This window comes from Acipenser ruthenus, chromosome 10 (genome assembly GCF_902713425.1).
Source record: "Acipenser ruthenus chromosome 10, fAciRut3.2 maternal haplotype, whole genome shotgun sequence".
In the NCBI taxonomy this organism is placed as follows: Eukaryota; Metazoa; Chordata; class Actinopteri; order Acipenseriformes; family Acipenseridae; genus Acipenser; species Acipenser ruthenus.
Window position 1 is genome coordinate 49,260,728 of NC_081198.1, and position 22,135 is coordinate 49,282,862.

The 22,135-nt window shown below is 40.9% G+C and overlaps 1 protein-coding gene across 1 annotated transcript; it reads right to left on the bottom strand.

The window, feature by feature from the left end:
- Positions 1-5,547: 5,547 nt before the first annotated feature.
- LOC117403878 (caveolae-associated protein 2-like) lies at positions 5,548-21,007 on the bottom strand. Its single transcript, XM_034006350.3, has 2 exons — positions 20,262-21,007; positions 5,548-6,722 (listed from the first exon to the last, which is right to left on the bottom strand). Exons 1-2 carry the CDS (start codon positions 20,763-20,765, stop codon positions 5,913-5,915), a joined length of 1,314 nt encoding a protein of 437 aa, XP_033862241.3. The 5' UTR covers positions 20,766-21,007; the 3' UTR covers positions 5,548-5,912.
- Positions 21,008-22,135: the final 1,128 nt, after the last annotated feature.

Genomic DNA, 22,135 nt, shown 5'->3' on the forward strand with positions numbered 1-22,135 from the left:
AAGACAAGAGAACGATCAAGATCAGAGTCCTGAAAATAACAGATTATATCTTTTATCGAGAAATAAATGCGGATACTGCAAGAGTCAAACCAATAAGTAACTCTTCTCCAGAATACACTGGAAATGTACAACTGAAAAACAAGTGAGGGGTTCTTTCAGGGTGAGAAAAGGTGCAATTTGGATCAATGTTTGAATGTATTGTATTCATATAATAATAAACTGGATAAACCTTATGTATGATAGTAAACTGAATCTCTTTCATTTTTGGCAATAGGGCATACTTATGAGAAATTGTCCATGTTTTCTTCCAATTAACATTGCAGTTCAGTAAAGAGTTCCGGGACACACAAGCTTTAGGTCTTGTATAATCTAAGTCTGAGAAGTGCTGTTTTACAAATCTATTACTGCACTTGGAATCAAATAAACTAACGTTACGAATATGCAAATCTAGAAAGGTAGGGTCTAGATGATTGTATTCAAATGATGATTTACATGAGGTGAAAAAGGCTACTGGCGTCAAACACTATTGCATATTCTTTTGGAGTCACTGGAACGTTAAATGTATCCTAAAATTCTAAGTAATTTAGAGCGTCTCCATTGGCTTTTAACAGATCATAAACAAATATAATACTATTAGCAAACCATTGTGTTTAAATATAGATTTCCTTTTGTACAAAATGGATCTATTGTTCCAAATAGGAAGTCTGTGAGGAGAGAAGTTGTGACAAAAAGCCAACCCTGCTTTCAGTACCTCAAAGACGCTGATACTCATTCACATGAACACTTTAACAAGACTACGTAGAGTTGGGAGTCTGCAAACTTTTTAGGGTAGAAACAAAAGGAAAATAACACATTTGTCAGTTATGCTAAATAGAGAGGAAATACGTAAATATTATCCTCAATAAATAGATAATGGATTTCAATATTACAGTTTGCATTTTCATTTTTTTTTTTTTTTTTAATCTTTATCCATGCGCGATAAAAAAACACAGTTGTATAGACTGAAATGTTCGATCAATTCTGGTGTAAGCACCGAATGCGTCGCCCGCCTCCTGATTTTGTCACCTATGTTATCGATTTCAGAACTAGTGGCAAATATAAGTTTACGACAATAGTTGTATGTATTGCCAGTCAGGTTAAGTTACCCCGCGGTTTATTTAATTACAGAAGAATTATGCATAAAGATGATTAGCTCGTCACGAACAGGATTCGGATCTGTCCGGGTAGACCCCGGCATTGGATTCCGAGTTCAACGCCTTAACCTCCCGGTCACCGTGACGCCTCTTCTTATAGTCTGTATTATCAAGTAGTGGTTCATAAATTCATAATGCTAAATGTTATAAATTACATTTCCACTTATTCTGCACTTAGAACCCTATTCCTTTATAATAACTGGAATGTGATGTTGTTTGGGCACTCTGGTTCAACGCATTCCTGCAATGGTTAGATGTCTCCACCAGATGGTGCCAGAGCTCCGTGTTTAGCTGTGCCGTGCTGCCTTGTGTTCTTGAGTATCAATTGTGTGGAGAACTGTTTCCGGCGGGTCCCTGGCGCGCTCTGTAGTTCTGCTCCGACATGGGCGTCTGCAGGTAGGTGCGAAAATCCTGCTGCGATGTCAACACGAAATGTGCTTCCTGTAAATGTGAAAAAGTGATAAAAAAAAAAAGAAAAACACGATGGACTGAATGCGCAAACACTGCTTCTAAAACACAGAGTAATTATGATGTAATGAGACAGAGAACATTTCTAAAAACGGATTTCTTGTAGGAAATCTGTGTGCTGACTGATCCTTACTCACGAGTGCTTTTTACTGCATATAATTAATTATATCTTAATATTTTGCCAGAAGATGCATTTTTTTTGTTTGTTTTGTTTCAAAGAATAGATGTAAAGAAACGTTTTAAAGCTATAAAATTGAAAGGTCACCATATTACTTTTTTTCTGTATGCCATAGAAGGCTAAGAAAGCAGACGAATTTATATATTAAAAAAAAAAAAAAGTTTTTTTCTAAGATATTTCTATGCAATGAGGTATGCCTTTGCTGGTGTTCACAAAACAAAATTGAATGCACAGTCATCTTTTTCAGACAAAAAAAAATGGGTAAGAACAAATATGTAAATAGATATTGGTCTTGTTAAAATGCATTACCCAGAAATTTGACCTGTGACCTTTTTTTGGTCTCAGAATGCATATATAATGACCCAGTCTTAATTAATTGTTAGTAATTTACTTCACACATCTTAAATAATAAATAGTGAGAAAACAAAAAAAAATCTATCTCAGTTAGTGGTACGCAGTAGTATAGAGGAGTCATCTATTCGGGTGATGATATCATGTGTTTGAAAGCTATAGGAAAGCACACTAAGCTAATCACAAGGATAACAAGCTGGCTGTCCAGAGATTCTTGGGCAGGACCTATTTATTTATTTTTTTGCTGGCGGGAAATAACTTGTGCATTCAGTGTGCGCGACGTTAAAGAACAACCCGGAGCGCAAAGAAATCCGTACAAGTGAGGTAACTTATTACTCATTAGATTAAACAATGTTACTCTGTATTTGTGGACGTTCGTTAATCTGAATTTGATCATCAGAGTCAATGGAGGCTAGGGATACCACTGTTCATTACCATTTGGGTATGAGCTACTCTCTCAAAGCTGCACTGTGCAATGTGTTTATCTTTATTTTTTGTAATTTACTCCTTCACAGGATACGATTTCTGAGCATCAATATTTAAATAAAATTACAAACCAACACCAACCCTAATGGAGGCACATTTACAGTATTGGTTTTCATCAGACTTTAGCTTAAGGCTGAGTTGTTAATGTAAATGGGGCTTAGAAGAATTATTATGCAATACAAAACCAGTTACCCTACTTTTAAACACCTTGCACCCCCTTACAATTAATTCTGTGGACACCAGTGTGCTCAGAAGAAATATACATGCAAGAGATCTTTGCTAACATACTGTAGGTGCTATAAAACACACATCTTATCGACAGTGTGAGCACTTGTTGCATTAGTTATTTAAGCATTTTACAGTGGGAGCTTTTTCTTGTACATCTCATTAAAATGCCTGGTGTGAATTGAAATCTGAGTGAGCTTGATAGTATAAGACTGAGCTATAGTAGTCAAAGTCTGCCATGGATAAGGAATGGTAGGTGGAGACCATATCTCATTTCCTGCCATTCAAAACTGGTAAACATGTGCTTATTGATTGGTTATGTTAGTTTTATTCTGAGCTCATGTCTGCCCTGTGCCATGTCTTACTCTGCTTTTGCTGTAAGTGATACTACACCTGTTGCCTTCCTCAGGGTCCTGTGCTTCTTACAGTCACCCCTCTGGATTAATGCAGGAACGCTTCTGGATGATATCAGAGCCTTAAAACAAACTTCATAGTGTGAATAATCTGCAACAGACGTACTTGCACAATTCGGTTCCCAAGTGTGCCCCTCACAAAGAGAATACTGTTTGGAACAGGTTCAGCACTTTCCATTGTTCTTACTGTGGGCTACTGCAGTAAGCATTTATAAGGGAGCAGGCAAAACTTAAACACTTATCAGAAAGTATTTGTCACAGCATGTCTGAATGAACATTTTTCACAAGTCCTGCATTAAGTCACCACTGAGCAGCAAGTGAGCATGGTTGAACATTGTATTTTGTCATAATAGTGAAAGAGCAGCATCTTATTGCATAGGCTACCCGGCATGACACATCACCAGATTCCATTACATTGAAATGCAGCTGCTGCAGCCGCTGGTTCGGAGCTGCTGTAAGTAAATGTGTTACTCTTCAATACAACTGGCAACAGGAAAGGCGATTCCCTTCTTTCAGGGGAACCAGAGGGGCTTGAAAAGGAAACCCAGCCTGGCAGCACAGAAAACAGGAAAAGCACCGGTTTGCAGAATTTGCTGGCTCCTGACAGGACCTCTGATATTCCAGTGGAGGCGTTACGATATTCCAGTGGAGGCGTTAAGCTTGCAGTTTAAAGACTGGACCCCGATACTTGACCCCTTACTATTGGTTTTACTGCCAGTAATGGTCACCTTAGTTAGAAGTCACTACAATGTAAAGAGGCTCCCCCAAAGAGTCCATAGAGGCATCAAAGCAAAGGAATCAGAACTCGCCTGGGGTTTGCTTCTGGGGAACTGCCAGTAATAACACAGAACCCATGGTGGCAAGTCTTTAGTGACGAGAGAAGGGAGAGGGTGGGCACCACTACAGTAATATGTAGCAGTGTGGAGTAGTGGCTAGGGCTCTGGACTCTTGACCGGAGGGGCATGGGTTCAATCCCTGGTGGAGGTACTTTACCTAGATTGCTCCAGTAAAAACCCAACTGTATAAATGGGTAATTGTATGTAAAAATAATGTGTAAAAAAATAATGTGATATCTTGTAACAATTGTAAGTTGTCCTGGATAAGGGTGTCTGCTAAGAAATAAATAATAATAATATCAATGGTTAGCTGAGGAGTTGGAGGTGGTAGTACTGTAGTCGCCTAGTGTCACTATTCCTCTATGTAAAGAAGAGGACTATTGCCCACCCCCTAGTGTCTTGTTTATACTATACAGTATGTTTACCATGGCTTGGCATGTTATTTGTATATGTGTTACCTCACCCATTTACAATGCTTACCTAGGCTTTGCCATGCCTTCACTGTGCTTTATTACAGTTTTATAAGGGCAGCATGTGCTCTATAGAGAGGTTGCTAGTTCACACCCCAGTGACTTGGAAATACAAAATATAAAGAGGGTGCTAAAGAAACAGGCATGCAGCAAAGAACCCTGCTAATAACCCAGACCCGAGAGACAGGGCTGCTTCCAAGCTGCATGTATTTATATAGTACATGCTGTAGATGGCATTTATATTGTTCTCCCAGAGAAAGCAGAGCATACTTACAGTTTGACTCATGTTGTACAGTAAAGCCATTGGAAACAGATGGGCAGCAAATCACAAAAGTATTTGGGTGGGTGGGCGGGTGGTTGTGAGGCTAGAGGCATTGCTTTCCTTTGATTTAATGTAGATCAAGAATATACAGTATATTGAGTTGCATGATGAACTGGCCTCCTGATTGCTGAAGTCCCTGTCTAAGGATTTCTGTGACTTGGACTTCAAATTGATATCTAAATCTTAATCACGTTCCCCTACACTGGAAGACAATTGCTCAAAATGTCCAGCAAGGACAGGAGCTATTCAACACTAAACAGTTGCAATACCTATGGGGGAAAACAATACCAAAAGTCCAGAGACCTAAAGGAAAATGTGGATACGACTAGCTGCTGAGCTCACAGAATATGTTTCAATGCAAACTATGCTGTGAACTGATCAGCACAACACTAGTTCGCTCATGTCTTCTTCACCTCCCAGATACGTTTGTGATTCGCCTTCCACCCTTCACGCTAACCATCAGCAATGCTGTGGGAGCAAAGCATATGAGATAGAAGACACTGGCATACAGTTATTACTGTGTCCTCTTACTAATGTGCCCATCTCTCCTCCCCTGCCCCCTCCAACAAGAAAGATGACCAGGAAAGAAATACACCCAATTCTCATTAAAATAGGAAAATTAATTTTACTGAGATATGTAAATAGATAGACCGACACATACAAAATGCTGGATAATTATACAGATTTATGACTAGATATTTAATTGTATTTAGATACTGTAGGGTGACTGAGTGATTTAAGTTATTAAAGTGGATAACAAAGACAGGCAGACAGACAGACATCACACATGAAATCTAAAAACAAGACTAGAACATCAATTGTTTGGTAATGGGTGATCCATACAAGGCCATGTGATTGGGTGTGATGGTGAGGGTGGAAGAGGCAAGGAAAGCTTAGAGCACCCCAGGAGCCATTTCACGATCCACACTGAGGAGAACACCTCCTTTCCGAAGGCACAGGGTGACGATGACTAATCCAGGTTGAGCACAGCTGGCTGCACGGCAGGCTCCCCAGAGGTTTCCTCTGCCGAGGGCTGTTGTTCTTCCTGTCTGAGGGTGGAGGATGTGGTGTACTCCAGGATCTCAGCTTCATCCTCCAGTGACTCCATGATGGTAAGCTCCATCTCCATGTCACCCACGGCCACACTGCTCTCCTCCAACCTGATCTCCTTCTGCAGGGAATCCGCGGCGGCCTTCACCTCATCCAGGGCTGCAGACAGCTCAGAGTGGACCTCCGAGAAGGAGACATCTTCCCCAGGGCTGCTGAGGGGCTCCAGCTCAATGGAGGCCATGGCTGTTGGAGACTCCCTGGCAGTGGTTGGTGTATTGGGGGTGACGGAAGTTTCTCCTTCCCTGTTCTTCTTGACGTTGAAGGTGAGAGGAGTCACCTTAAAGGATGAGCTCTTGGAGCTGCTGGTCTTCTGGTGGTTGGGGGTGAGACTCTTCTTGATCTTCTCTCTCTTCTCAGGGGACACGATCTTGGTCCCGATCTTGCTCATCTTCTTCTCGATGTTCTGCCGCGAGAAGGCCTTCTTCAGGCTGTCCACCCTCTTCAGGCTGGAGCGCTTGATCTTCTCGGCGCGGGATTGCTCCAGCTTCTCCTCGTGGAGGCTGCCCTCCTCCTCCTCATCCGGGCAGATCTCCTCGTCCGAGGACAGGTTCACCGTCTGCAGTGTCTCCTCCAGGGGCTTGTTGCTGTCCACAAGCTCCTCGCCCTCAGTCCCTCGCGGGTAGGGGACAGCGTCCTTCACGAAGGCGCTGGACGGGATTTCGTTTTCTTCCTGGAAAAGACCAAGACAAGCAAAATAAATGTCATAAAACGAATACGCTAAAAGCCATCAGTATTAAAGCAAGATAATACCATGTTATGGTACTGGTCACTAGTTTTGAAGAGAAATAAGTAAATAATATTAGAAATGATTACACGTGTCCGATAATGAGCACCTTTGAGTGCAGGCTAATGAGCTCTTTGGAAATTAAGCGCAGCTGTGTCTGCAGAGCTGCGCAGCCCTGCCGAGGGCTTCAGGAAAGGAACTCCAGCATTAATAAAGCACTGCTTTACCTGAGAAGAATGCAAATTTTTGCTAGTTAATGACCTCAAGCAAAGCTAAGGTCTCTTCAGGAATCTCAAACGAGCCATTATACACAGCAAAAAGACATCTTTGGATGCTATTTCAGATATTAACCATTGTGTTACCTGCCCTGTGGAAGGTTCATACAGTGCAATACGATACAATCTCAATGTACTTTCCTACAGCGCTCTTCATGTCAAGGCAAAACAATCTCAAATCCGCAGTTAAGCAGTCTCTGTGTATTCTGAGTGCAAGCAGTGTTGTTATTACTGTCCAGATTGCATTGCACTTGATGTGGCTCTACTGCAAAGCAGCGCTCCACAGCAGCGTGACTGTACAGTCCCCACAGTCTCGATCAATGCCAGTATCTCATTACAGTGTCTGCACCCCTGAGCTGTGCTAGTCATCTTCACTGCTTTGCTCAGGTACATCATCACTGCACGTGATGCTTGGTTCAGTGTTCTGTTGCTCCGACATTAAGTTGGTCAATTTCTCGGCAGTTAGGATTCTCCTAGCAAACTCCCAGCCAGTTGAAGAATGGTATAAAGAAAAGTGATCTCAGTATCGAAGCAACTGAACCCAGAACCAATACTACTTACCCATATAAATCCTCAAACTTATTCCATAGCACTAGTAGCTAAGCTACACAGAAACCAAGCAGATCTAATCAAATCCACATGGTTGTATTTACTGTGAATAAAACCATCGATGTGTATAAAGAGACAATAACCTTTTAGATTCTGCTTGGTACAGCAGTGCCCTTATATTTTCTTTAGGTCTTGAAGTGATTATTAACAGACACCACTTTATATACCAAATGATATAGGCATTCTAGGGTATAAAGCATTCAAGTTATAAAACACTTTTAGAAACAACTGCATTGTAATTAGGAGCGTCTCATTTTGGCTTGAACAGTCTGGAGTAGTGTGTAAACCATTTTTTAAAAAGTGCTGTGCTAATGTTGTAATTTGAACTTTGAGCAAATCTGACTGTGTACTCTCTGTTGTTAAGTTTTCCCAGCAGTATTTTCATCAGCTAAAAGCAGCCTGATACAAATGAATAATGCAGCTTCGCCCCATCATAGATTCCACTCAGATTTTCCAACGAATTCCGGAACTCTGGAGAGGTTCCAAGGCAGGGCTCTCACCCAGGCACAGGGCTCAGTCAGGAATGTGAAACACACGCAGGAGAATTAAAAACCTACAAGGCAGAGATCCCCAACATTTCAACATGCAGGCGCCACATACTTAACAGCATTTTCCTTGTATACTGCCAGCTTGCTTGAGTGCACATCACAGGCTGTGACACTGGTAGTCTGCACTCCTATCAATAATTGTAATGATGGCAATCCAGTATGCACTTTACATTGTGTTTGATGTTCAAGGCACCCAGCCTACTAAATAGAATACTAGAACACTCTATACCTGCACTCTAATGTCTAGAATACCAATCCAGTGCCAACTTTACATTGTGCTTACTGTTCAAAGCGCCGTGCTTACTAAGCAGAATACTTCCAATAGTGCTCCATTCAGAAATATTAAAAGAGACAAACGCTTCAGCTAAACGTCTCTTTCCTTGTCTTTAATGCTGAAATGAGATTTTTGATCCTATGCTTTGAACACTGCAGCGTTATGTGGACTCTACTCCCAAATTGTAAAAGAGTTTATTTTAGTATTTCTAGAAGAAGAATACATGTAACTTCTGAAGTGGAGGCTCATATTAGAACACTCTGAACACACAGACGGGATATTTCACACATTACTATGCAAAGCGTAATCCAATTATCCAAACATGCAGGCAGGGAATTACCCTTCACACCCCCATGCTAAATATCTCTGTGGCGTAGCAGATAAAAGGAGGTTCTCAGAGCAGGCTGTAAGATAGTATTGAAAAGGGAAGCGCAAGGTAATCAGGGACACCAAGCTAATGTCCATCTACAGGCCTTGTAGGACCTCAGGTTCAGCCCGGCTTTCTCAATACTCTAGCCAGTCATTAACTTGCTGGTAAGAGACCTGCCTTCCGTACACTGTTGTAGTCTCTTTGATCACAGCCAGATCATTCAGGTTTCACTGTCTCTGGAAACTGTACTACACTTTTGTTATGAAAAAGTAAAAAAAAAGATCATTTTATGACAACTACTGTGGTGCAGAAAGAGACACAACTGGGTCAGACTTGCCCCCTGCCCCCCCCATTCAGAAACATCAATTTTTACCTTTTTTGGGCTGGTGCAGCAGGGCCAGTTTAGCTAAAATCATGCCTTGTTTAATTTGTGTGTGTGTGTATATATATATATATATATATATATATATATATATATATATATATATATATATATAATCACCTCCTAGCTTGGCTGTCTTTGTGTCTATGTGAAAAGTTGAAGTGCAATGTTTAGATTTGTGCCTTGGAATCTAATTGGAGATACTGCAGTTTGAAACGATGCTCCGAGTCCAGGGATAACAGACTTAGCTTGTTTTATAGCCATTTCCTTCACACAGCATTTTGAATTAAAATAAAGAAACACAGAAATAAATAAGCAAGAAAACAAATTGCCTTTCTATAAATACTCCTCCTACCAGAAATATGTTCCTGCGTAAAAAATATATACATATATATATATATATAAGAAAAAAGAAAAAAGAAAAGGATATTTCAGGTACTTAAAAAGGTAGAATAATTGATTACAAATCAATTATCAGGACGTTTTGGACTACAAGTCCTTCATCGGCTGAATACAAAAAAACAGTGCTTTAAGAAGTTGATAAAAAACAAACAAGTAGTCTTTTAAACAAAATTCTAGAATGTTGTTGATGATGATGATGATGACCTCAGAATAGAATGTTCATTCCAAATGGCTCCAAAGTGCCTAGTTTGAAAATAAGTTCACATTCCTTTTGCTTCCTGACAGCATTAGTTCCATAGCATTGAACCATCCCACAAATTGTGATGTCATCTATAGTGTGGTCATGTCTGTTAAAATGTCTGGTGACAGGAAAGGTAGAGGTGTTAATTCGTATACTTCTCAGATGTTCCACAAAGCGATCAGCCAAACATCGTTTTGTTTCACCAATATATAGCTTGTTACATTTGATGCAGCCAATGCAATATACTATTCCTTTACTAATGCAAGTAAAAGTATCATGGATAGTAAATGAGGATTTTGCTCCCTTAACTACTGTGTTGCTGTGAATGTATATACAAGTTGCACAACGTGACCTATTGCATCGAAACGTACCCTTAAGATTGGGTCAAATGTTACAGTGGACCAGATGCTCTCTTAGATGCTCTCTCTTTTGTATGACATTAGAGGAGGGTTATTGAAAATAGGAGCTGTAGAAGGATCATCTTGAAGAATGCTAAAATTTCTTTGTATGATGTGTTGTACTTTTTTGGTCATAGGATGATATGTAAGAACAAGGGGAATACGATTGTTGGTATTCTGTGTTTTGGTTTTGTACAAGGCATCCTTTCTGTTTATTATCCATACTCTTAACTGAGCTTCTCTAAGTATTGTGTCTGGAAAACCACAGTTTTTGAAAAATGCACACATGTCATTTGTTTTATTCAAAAGATCACTATCATCACTGCAGATGCGTCTCAGTGTTAGTAATTGGGAGTATGGAATGGAGTTGCGACAAGCTTTGGGATGTGAGGAGTCGTATCTTAGATATGAATGAGAGTCTGTTTCTTTGTAGAAGATTGTAGTATTGATGGTACAATTAGAAACCGTGATGGTAATGTCTAGGAAAGAAATTTGTTTAGAAATGTTCCATGTATACTTTAGAGCTGGATGAAACTGATCAATAAAATGTATGAAATCCATTAAATCTTCATTAGTGTTATCGGAGATGCCAAATATGTCGTCAATGTACAGTATCTAAGATATAACATTGGTGTATGTCCCTCGTACTGTTGAAAAACTTTCTGCTCCTCTCTCTGCTACTGTAAAACAGGATTTTTTTGCGGTAACTTAATTCCGCTAATGGCCTTCAAGGTCCATTTTTGCTGCAATAAATGTTTGTTCTTCTTTTTCTTTTAATGTACGGCACATGCATGAATAATATATTTCACCGCACGTTAATTTTGCAGATTTTTAATAAACGCGAAATTAGCAAATATTTCTTGCTCGTGAAACTTTCTTGTTTTACAGTATCTCTGTTATCTCTCTGCGAGTGAAGCGTTAATTAGTGTAAGCTGGGGGCCCCCTGTTTGCACACAGTGTGTAATCCCTCAGATAAGTGCAGGTGCTGGTAGAAGTTCTGTTGAGAACACCTTGCATGCAGCCCTGAGCACACATACTGTTCTGTAGCAGATCTGTGCACATTTAGCTGCAGGAGTTTGAAGGGGCCATACTGTCTGAATGTTGATTTATTTAAAAACAATCGGTAACAGTATGTATGTCTCTGGAGTTGCAATCGCTTACTGTAGCGTTGCAATATTGTGTTATAATATAGCGTTAAAAAGTTTTTGATTAGTTTTAATATATAAATATATAATACAGTTTAAAGATCTCTTTATAAAACCTCTATAGATCTTTTTACATGTACACACAAGTTCTAACAGTTTTCTTTACATAACGTCTTAATTACACATTACTAGTGTAAAGGTTTTGTCGAGTTAAAAAGTAATAAAAACGTCTCATCTTATTAAAACACTGTATTGCTGTAGCCTGTTATTATTATTATTATTATTATTATTATTATTATTATTATTATTATTATTATTAATAACAATAATAATAATAATAATAATAATAATAATAATAATAATAATAATAATAATAATAATAATAATAACTAGCTAATATTTTTTATGTAATATTTTTTATAAAAATCAATTAATAATATTTATAGCTATACTTTTAATTTACGAATGGATTTTTCTCAGATCCATACATTAAAATGTTCTCAAAGTGTCTGGGTCCCTGCTGCTGGGTAGTATCTCGGGTTCCCTTGCTTGCTAGGTGTTGTTTTTTCTTGCAGGGGAGATGGGTTTCATGTTGCTTTGTTCCTGTGTTCCTGTACAGGGTTCATCAGCCCACTCCTTGCTCATGTTATTCTCTACATTGTCCCAGTTTTGAAAACATATACACGCCTTGTGCTGGCCTTTGGAAATCATTTCTAAAGGAAAATGATCACGGGGGAGATCACAATGAAGGCTGCTGTCTCAGTGAATCAATGGCTTTATTCTATAGTCTGAAAAAAAATCTTAACTACGAAGGAGAGAGGGGAGGAAGTGAGGGAGAAAATGAGACAGAGAGACTGGTTACTAAAGTTTTAAACCCATTTAATTAGCTTCTCTAACCTCACCAGCCCTGTATCGTTGATTAATTCTACTTTTTTATTTATACACTTTGAAACCTGTTGAGCAGCCCTCCCCTACATGTTGGTGTGCAGATAATAGATTCCCCTCCACCACCAATGCTCTCTGAGCTGGATGGGGTGTCCCTGTCACCTGCTTCTCGGGGGACGCTGGCAGACCAGCATTGAGGAGAGCGCTGCTCTGTTAGTTCTACAAAAACACTTTGCAATATAGACATGGCAAGGAATATATAAGCAAAATAACCAATCACATTTCCAGCGTACTGCAGTTATGCATGTTACACGGCAGAGCATTGTTCATTAGAGAGACTGAAAGGTCAATGCTGCTAGGAAGCAGCGAGCGAGAGCACTTCCTTTCCCTGAGGGGAATGTTTTCACAAGGAAAACAAACTTGTTGCTAGGGTGACAAGGAAGGAAAAGGCTCCATTTCAGAGAGCCAGAATAATATTCCTGCTTTAACCTCTCAGACCTATCAGAGGTGTGTACAAGCCAGCTTCAATCCCTCACACCTGTGTACTGTACTGTGCTGTCTTACACCCTCTCAAACCTATCAGAGGTGTGTACAAGCCAGCTTCAATCCCTCACACCTGTGTACTGTACTGTGCTGTCTTACACCCAGGTCCAGTGTAGTTTGGTTTCAAAGTTAGTGCTTTTCTGTAAAGAAAATTAAAGTGTGCTTCACAATGTGCTCATAGAGTTCCATTACACTGTTCAGAGTGACGTGTTGGAATGAAGGTAAACTACACTGGAAAGTGCTGCAAGCAACATACAATGACCTCCTCACCAAACAAAGGCTGAATCCTGTTTCTAAAAGGGATGCTGTTTATCAGCTACTCCCCGCGTGACTGCTTAGTGCCAAACAGTCCAGTAAAAGATGAATCCCCGGCCTCTCCTGCTGATTTTCAGCTTAGTACGAGGAATTAAACTGTGGCACTGGGAATTGTAAAGCAAACACACAAGCAGCCCCTCTGCCTGTCCTCACTACCAGTTCAGCAATATTAGCAGATTCAAGTGCTGACCCCTGTAAAAGTTTACCCCAGTAAATGCATAGCAAAGTATAATAACGTATAGTGAAAGCATGGTAAAACATAGGGAAGCATTGTATGGCACAGAGAAGTACAGTACAGTAAATCATAATAGAAATCATGGTAAACTGTGGTAAATGCATGGTATAAGCATGGAAGAATCACTGGGCAACTGCAAAATTTGAAGTGAGCAGCACAGGCAGGTTGAAGCCTGGTGCCTCTCTCACTGTGAGCAGCACCTGGACTCCAGGCACATTCCTGAGCACTGCTCTATTTTCTGTTTTTAAATGCCTGGTAAAAGGTTTTTTTTTCTAAAGAATCCACTTGAAGGCACCAGCCTTGCTAGCAAAAACAAGAATGGATTGTCCTCTTGCAGGAGATGGTTTTGTGGACCTTTTAGCCCTGTATTCCCCCTGCTCTTTTTTGAGATCCGACTCAGATAAGACTGTGTTTGTCGGTCTGAATCTTTTGTTTTTTTGACTGCAGATTTCTGTTCGATGTTTCACTTTAAAAGATGAGGCTAGGTAGGGGTCTCGTGTGCTCTGATTGTGTCTGTCTGTCGCACTCCACATGGTGAACACGGTAACTGCCTTGATTTTTCCCTCGCCTTCTATAGACGTTGAGGTTAGAATTGGACTATAATCAAGTGTCTTTAACCTTTCAAGTACAGTGATATTATTAAGCAGTTATGAGGATCCTCTGTATGTGCTTGCAATGGTTTTGTATTGGGGGTTGTATTGAAGACACGAATACTGTATGATACAATACACTGTCTCTTGTCCTTACAAATCAGTTTCCAGTGTCTCCTTTTCCATCCAAGTTTATTAGAACAAAAAACAAGCTGTGGTGCAGTGCCCAGAAAAGCACTGTCTGACCTACAGTCATTTACTGAATGAGGCACTGCAGTTGTGTAAGTAGGCAAAAAGTCGCACTTATGTTAAAAAGTCAGCAAGCTGGTCAAAAGCTTTCTTTTGTTCTGGTAATTTTAGCAATCAAAGGTAACGCTTTGCATTGGGTGTGTCTTACTGCACTGTATATTACACTGTAACAATACATAATTACACATACAATGTGCAATTACTGTGCATTACAACAGCATGCTAAATGACTAAATTACAAATGTTTTATAATTGACCGGATTTTCACATGTGGTTGTTTATTTATCAACAATTGCTATTGTATTGTATGTAACCACGCGGGTAATTGCAGTGTAATTACATTGTAGCTAGAGAAACATAATGTAAAATGTAACCCAATCAAAGAAACAATGTGCACAGTACAGCCAGCTTTTTGATTATTATTATTTGTTTATTTAGCAGACGTCTTTATCCAAGGTGACTTACAGAGACTAGGGTGTGTGAACTGTGCATCAGCTGCAGAGTCACTTACAACTACGTCTCACCCGAAAGACTGAGCACAAGGAGGTGAAGTGACTTGCTTAGGGTCACACAATAAGTCAGTGGCTGAGGTGGGATTTGAACTGGGGACCTCCTGGTTACAAGCCCTTTTCTTTAACCACTGGACCACACAGCCTCCACTGGACCACACAGCCTCCACTGGACCACACAGCCTTTAAGTGTTGTTCAAAGCACAGCACTTAAAGTTTCCAGAAACAACACAACAATCGCCTCCCTATCTAGGCAGCAAGTCTGCCTCCCTTGCAATTCAGCCAGTTATTTCTGCTGTTTGTTCCTGTTAACTGCTAACTGTTAACCATTTATAAAGCAAGTTTGTTATATATACACTGCGGCTTGTAGGTAAAACAGGAGACAGTGCGGGCACGACAAAGCTCTGCTGTTGCACTGGTGTTGACTCTAACTTGCATACATGAAGAAATCAGGAACTTCAGGTAAAGAGCATGGGACCTTTACTTTGTAAACTGTCAGTAAGTATAGTTCTTACATGAAAGTATCTGCTGTATTCCTCTCTTTAAAAAATACTGTACTGTTAAGAGTGATTTTTAGAATGGTTAGGTGTGCTGCAGCTGCCTTGTCATTTAACACAGTGGTCAGGAATTTACTACATATACCTAACACTGGCAGAACACATTCCCGCGGGGGAGGGGGTTCAGCGATAGGGCACTGCAGCTGCCATTCACCTTTTGACCTTTAGAGCAATGGAATTCTGGAAGTTGTAGTGAAAACGCAAAGTGCAAGCAAAGCACACCAGCAATCTCTTTTACTGCTGTGTCCCAGCTGTACATTCAAGCATGGCAGCTAACAAGACCTGAATCAGGCGCTACTATCCCAGAGCGTGATTGAAAAAGCATTCGTTTACATATAAAACATGTTTGTTATATAATATACCATGCAGTCTGCAGGCAAAACAGGAGAAAGTGCGGGCAAGACAAAGCCCTGCTGTTGCGCTGGTGTTGACTTTTATATAAATGAAGAAAATCAGGAATATCTGGCAAAGGGACTTATTTATAAACTGGTCATTTTTTCATGTAAGTGTCTCATGTATTTCCCTATTTAAAAAGTACTAGTAAGATCTTTAACCCCTTAAGGTGCACAAGATATTGAGCGCTTGTGACTCAGGTATCACGAGGAAACTGACAATTAGGATGACACATTTTAAACCCTGATTTGTGACCTCATTGCACAAATAAGAATGTTAGCATCATTTACTTGTACTTTAAAGGGTTAAAACGAGCACGATCAGTATACAAATGCATCATTGCAATTTCAGCATGTTAAGTGTAATGATATAATTTCAGTAATGTTTAGCCTAGCTTGTTACTGCTTCCAGCTGCTTGGAGTCTTGCTTCTGTCAGTAGTGACACAGACAATCACAGCACAGTCTGCTCTCTCACAGCAAGTCTTCCTCCCTGTGAAATCTCATTACTGAGGTATTACTGAGAATGAAGTTAGGAACATTCAATAGCATCACATTAAATACAAATCACCCACAAGAATGATTTTATTTATATGGATGTTTCTCGAGTTTTAAGACCCTCTCCCTTACTGTAGTTGTTATACTGAATCAGAACAATATTTGTGCAGTTTGCCACTGGCAGTTGTGTACGTTTTTTATAAATATTCTCCCTGCTGCTGTACACTGCACTGTATCCTAGTCTGAGAAAGTGCAAGGGGCGCTTGTTTTGCAGCTGTCAAAGGGGGAGAGGTTAAGATTGTAGGCATTTCGAAATATCTAAAGAGTGAAAGCCTGAACAAATACTCAGTTACACAAGGGCAATGCCTGTTTAGGGCAATGCATGGAAGACTTGCTAAACCTGAACGCTGGTAAACAGGACTGACTGGCTGCAGGCTGCATGCCACGCCTTGGAGCTGCTGTGTTGTTCTGTTTAAGTGCATGCTTAGGGTAAGCCAGGGCAGTTTATCTTTTGTTTCCCAGATTTGAAAGTTATTGGCCAATTTAAACCCTTACGGAAAAAAAAACAGTTTAGCCTTGTTTTTCGTTGAGCTCAAACCTTGCTGTTTAAGAATAAACACAGGCTTCCTTTGTGTGCACAACTATCATACTGTCAGTAATGCTCTATCGGTATAGAGATAACTTAATGTACTAGTGATCTCACTGCAAACTTTACACTTCTCTCTGTTATTATTATTATTATTATTATTATTATTATTATTATTATTATTATTATTATTGGTTTGAATTAAAAGAAGGCAAGCTGTGTTAGCCCACACAGAAGACGTCCAACTACAACTCTTTTTTATCAGTAGATTTGAATAGATTACTATACCTATGATAAGTTAAATCTATATTTTGTTGACATGATTCAGAGTGAAGCCACACTGTTGAGACCTATTTGTTGTTGTTGTTAGCAGCCTCATGGGATGATGGGATGGATGAATGCTAAAGGACTGATCTCTGGGGTTGACAGTGACCTTGACCGGACAGGCTGTCAGACAGACTATTTGCATGCATTTTTACATGCTGTTGATTTTTGCATGTGTTTTCCCACACTGTTGAGTTTTGCATGCATTTTTCCATACTGACCAAAAGACATTGAGCCCCATTTTAAAGTGCAAACTTAAAGACAAAAGAGCAAGAAGCTTCTCAGAACAATAACTGAACTGCTCCTTGCTGTAGCCAATTCTTTCACAATGTGCCTATTCTGTTGTATTCACTCCTGCACAAGGTGATTGAATTCAATGTGGAGGTGTCTAGACACCCTCCAAGAATGGGTGAAGAGTCACATGACGAAGCTCCAGGGAACGGCAAGACACTTAGGTTGTGAATCCTTTACTGTAGAACCTGGAACCCGCTCCCTAGCGCTGCCCAAAATAAAATGAAATAAAACCCCTTAGGAAATCAGAAAGCACGAAGGACATAAAGCAGAGTAAAAGCTTCATGGGATGTTTCACACATTCTGTAGTATTATTGTGTTTCAATGAAAGTCCTTTTCTTTCCTCCGGTTCTTTTCTTTGAGTTCCTAACAGCCGACAGGGTCGCTCCTCACCGCGAAGCTACCTTATAAGCGCTCTTAACGTGGTGGAATCTTGACATAGTCTGCATTTCAAACTGTTATTAGGCTTACTATATTTTCTGACAATATAATTTATTTAAAGCAACCACCTATGGTCATAATTGCAGTAAAGCTACCTGTGTTTCTATTAGCTCTACATGAAAACAGAGTTTTGTAACCATCTGTCTAAGTGTACAGATCCCAGGTCTCTGCAAAGTAAAAAGTCCATGCCTGTCTCTACCTGTCATCCCCTTGGAACTTGAGAGAGAAACCAGAACACAGCACACCTCTTCCTTTAGACAAGGATTACTACAAGGTATTCAGAGCATGTATGGAAAAGAAGACAATGTAGCTGTCTATGTTAGGCTGTGTGTATACTCAATACATATATGTATATATATATACCTACATATCTATACTATATACACTTTCTGTGGGCTCTCAGTGTTATTATTAGTACAGTGCTCCCCCTTTATAAGCCGACCCTTTATACTGCGGAACAGGTTATAAGGCGGTACGGCCATGGCACCCATTTGCCCCATACTGCCATTACACTAACACTAGTAGTCTCATTATAAGGTGGAACACAAATAGCCTGGTCTCTTAACTATGGCTCCCGACTACAGCGTTATGAAGGGGGAGCACTGTAGTGTTAGTATGACAATTTAAAGGTTACCACTTTGATCCCTGTTTCTGACTGGGGTTAATAAAACACGGATGCAAGGCTCTGCATCCGGCTCTGATACAAAAGGGTATCATAGCTTTCAAGGACCACAAAGCACTTCTATCAAGATGTATTTCATCCAAAATGCGTGGATGTTTTGTTAACAATTTGTGACTCGGTTTCACTCCTGCCAATGCGTGCCTGTCCGTGTCAGTGAACCTGTGCTTACGAGGCCTGTTATGGTAACATGTTCAGGAATGTTCTCGTATCTGGTGTTTTTAGTAGCTGAGAGGCAGCTAATGATTCATAGCGGGCAGGCTGTCAGCATGCGGGCTCCCTGCCCAGTGTGAGTGGGTCGAGTCGGAAAGCAATGCTGCTGAATTCTCAGTCCACAGGATAGCAAGGGTCATGCAAACTCAGCACACCGTGCCGCTAGGGCCCTGACCCTTACAAGACTGTGTGTGCATGGGGACAGGTGCTGTGAAACTGCCAGCTCGCTAGAACAATTGAAATCCCATGCATGTACCACACAAATAAAATAAAAAAAGTTAGGGACCTGCTATGTCTGGGCTGACTTATCTACCTATGTCTCAATCTATATAAAATCTTGCATTATAAATCTATAAAGAAATGCTTACTGAGAGGACCACACCCTATTTCCAGTGGGGTGACGTACAGATATCAAGCCAGGAGAAAAGCCCTGCATTGGCAGCTACTCGTGCATGATGTAGGATTCATTGTAACTGCAGCGTTACAAAGTGGTTGAGGGGAATTCAACTTAATAAACTGTATTTCAAGTGCAATTGAAATGAAGTAACTCTGGTGCAGGTGTAATTCTCAGTACTATAATTATTAAAGGAAATGTAGTTACACCATTGTTAACCTTTAGCTAGCCTATTTTAGCGCCAGCCAGACGCGCCAGCCAACAGAAGAGCCTCAACAAAAGAGCCGGGAGTCTAGCTGTGGGAGTCTACAGGTAACCAGAAATCTGAGGCAAGATAGGTAATTGGTCCTGCTCCTACTAATTTGTAATTAACTATTTAAGTATTATTTTTATTAGTTGGTGTTTCAATTTAGGGAGGAGTGTGTGTATGTGATTTTAAACCAGGTAGTGTGGTTATTTGAATATTAAGGTGATTTGCAATTTGTAACTTCTCAGGGAGGGTGGTTTGCATTTGGATTGGTCTCCACACAGCCTCCTGCAGTGGTGTGATCCCCTTTGAAGTGTGTAAAAGTATTGTCAATAGAGCAATGATGTAACTATCACTATTACCTGCTGTATTATTGAATTGTGGTTTGTCAAACTTGTACTTTACTTGAACAAAAGTTATTGTATTTCTTGCTCTTATTGTATTACTTGTATTGTAACGCTTGAAATGTTTTTGCTTACGATTGTAAGTCGCCCTGGATAAGGGCGTCTGCTAAGAAATAAATAATAATAATAATAATAATAGCTACAGTGTAGTCAGAGTATAGCTACATTTTAAGCGCAGTAACAAAACTGATCCCACAATGCAGCTACTGTCTCAGCCAATCAGAATTCAGCAGTCACTATTGCACTGAAGAATACCTTTAAAATCTTGGAACTCACTGTTACTAATAAAAGCAAACACTGTTATCTCATTAGCTATAATGGCAATAATCCCCTCCATAGTGCTTGGTAACTGACCCCGCCTTGGTTTTAGAACCGGTTCAAAATGTTCTGTGGGTGTTTTTTTTTATAATGCTTAAATAGACAATCGAATGCATGTGATGCAGCTGCCTGACTGCGCTCAGCTATGGATATCAAACGAACCCGACACCCACCTGGAAGATGAGCACTTTGAAGTTGTTCCTCTTGAGCAGGTGGGCGTGGTTGGCCTCCAGCTTCCTGACCTGCGTGGCCTGCTTGTCCATCTTGTCCTTGACTTCCTTCATGTGGACGCTGACCTTGCGTGACTTCTCTAGCAGCTTGCTCACGGTGTTGGAGGTGGAGGAGTGGCTCTTGGAGAGTTTGGTCATGTCGCTCTGGATGCCGCGGATGGCATGGTCCATCTCGGTCTGTCGGTGCTCCATCTTGTGCTGGTTCTCCTGCACCACATCCAGCATGTTGACCAGCTTGTTGAGCAGCGTGAGCACGGTGATGGCGCTGACCTGCGAGCCATCGTGCAGTGCCCCCTCGGCCTGGGCCTGGCCCGTGGTCAGCAGGGTGAGGCTCTGGCTCTGGGAGGGAGAGGAGTGCACCGGGCTGGGGCTGGGCACCACCAGCTCCTGGGTCTCGTGGGGGGAGACCATGCTGCTCTTCTCTGCCTGAACTCCGTCTTCACCCATGTCGTCAGATAAATAAAAAAAAGCTTTTCTTCACCTGGGGCAGCTTTTATTTTCCTTCTCTTCCTGGTGTGTTTTATTTTCTGTTTGAGCAATGTATTTCTCGTTCCTTTTCTTTTTCCTTTCCTCTCCAGTGTGTGCTCTCCTCCACAGTGAGCTTAGAGTTTCCAGCGCAGTCAGAGAACTTCACTTCAGCCTGAGATTCTCCTCCCCTTTTTCAAAGAACTTGTCCCCCCCCCCCTCTCTCTCTCTCTCTCTCTCTCTCTCTCTCTCTCTCTCTCTCTCTCTCTCTCTCTCTCTCTCACTCTTTCAGATAAGTCAGCTGCTGTGGACTCCTAAGCACAACTGCATTCTGATCCGCACTTAAGACTCCCTCCCCACCCAGTGAGATGTTAAACCTTTACTGTGATGTGCCCACCAGCCATTTCAGCCCAGGAGGGGTGTGTGCTTCACAGTGGGTGGGAGTGTAGAAAATGGGGGGTAAGTTCCATATTCTACACTCCTCCCCAGAATATAAAACCAAACAATGCAGCTTCAGACGGCTTTCTTTAGCAAAACACATGTGGAAAGCCATGTTTTGAAAATGACTTCATCTTTGCCAAAAGGGAAACACCCCTCCCTGGCTCGGGTCCACACTGTTGGCTGCACTGAATAAACTTGGACTTGGCTGCCAGAAGCACAGAGGTGACATTGCACATGTTTTTTTCCTGGATCCTCTGTGTTTTTTTTCACGGCTATTGTTTGGCTTCACGGAGGTAGAGGCTGCAGTGTCATTACCGCTCTGTTTCCAGAACATTCCAGCAAGCGCTTAACCTGTTTGTCTCATTCAGACAGAGGCTTGGGATTTCGAGCTGTCACTTTTCTCAGCGGAGAGTCTACCCCCTGCCCTCCCACCCCCCACTAATTTTGGAATTCTGTAATAAAAATTACAAAAAGGAGGTGTGTAACAAACAAAACCACACAAATGCAGCAGCAGATAGGGTAGCACACTGCAGGTAGTTAACACACACACACACACACACACACACACAAATAACAACACACTTAGAAAAAGCTGGATAAAAACAGCCTTTTGTAATATGTGTTTGTATGCTCTCTCAATGCTATGAAAAAGGTTCACAATACTCTGCACCTCAATAAAGGAAACCAATCAAGCCCTCCATTGAGGTGCTGACCCCCTGGCATGGAACAGGGCTGGTATATAAGTGATCCAGGCTATTTAACAACCCCGCTCCCAGCACAAACAATGTCTTTTCAGCACTTTCCTCTTAACGTGCATTTGACTCATTGTTCTTGAAAACTCCATGATATCATAACTTCCTCTGCAGGACGGCTGATTGCAGAAGCACATGGAAAAGTCATTCCCAGGAGGT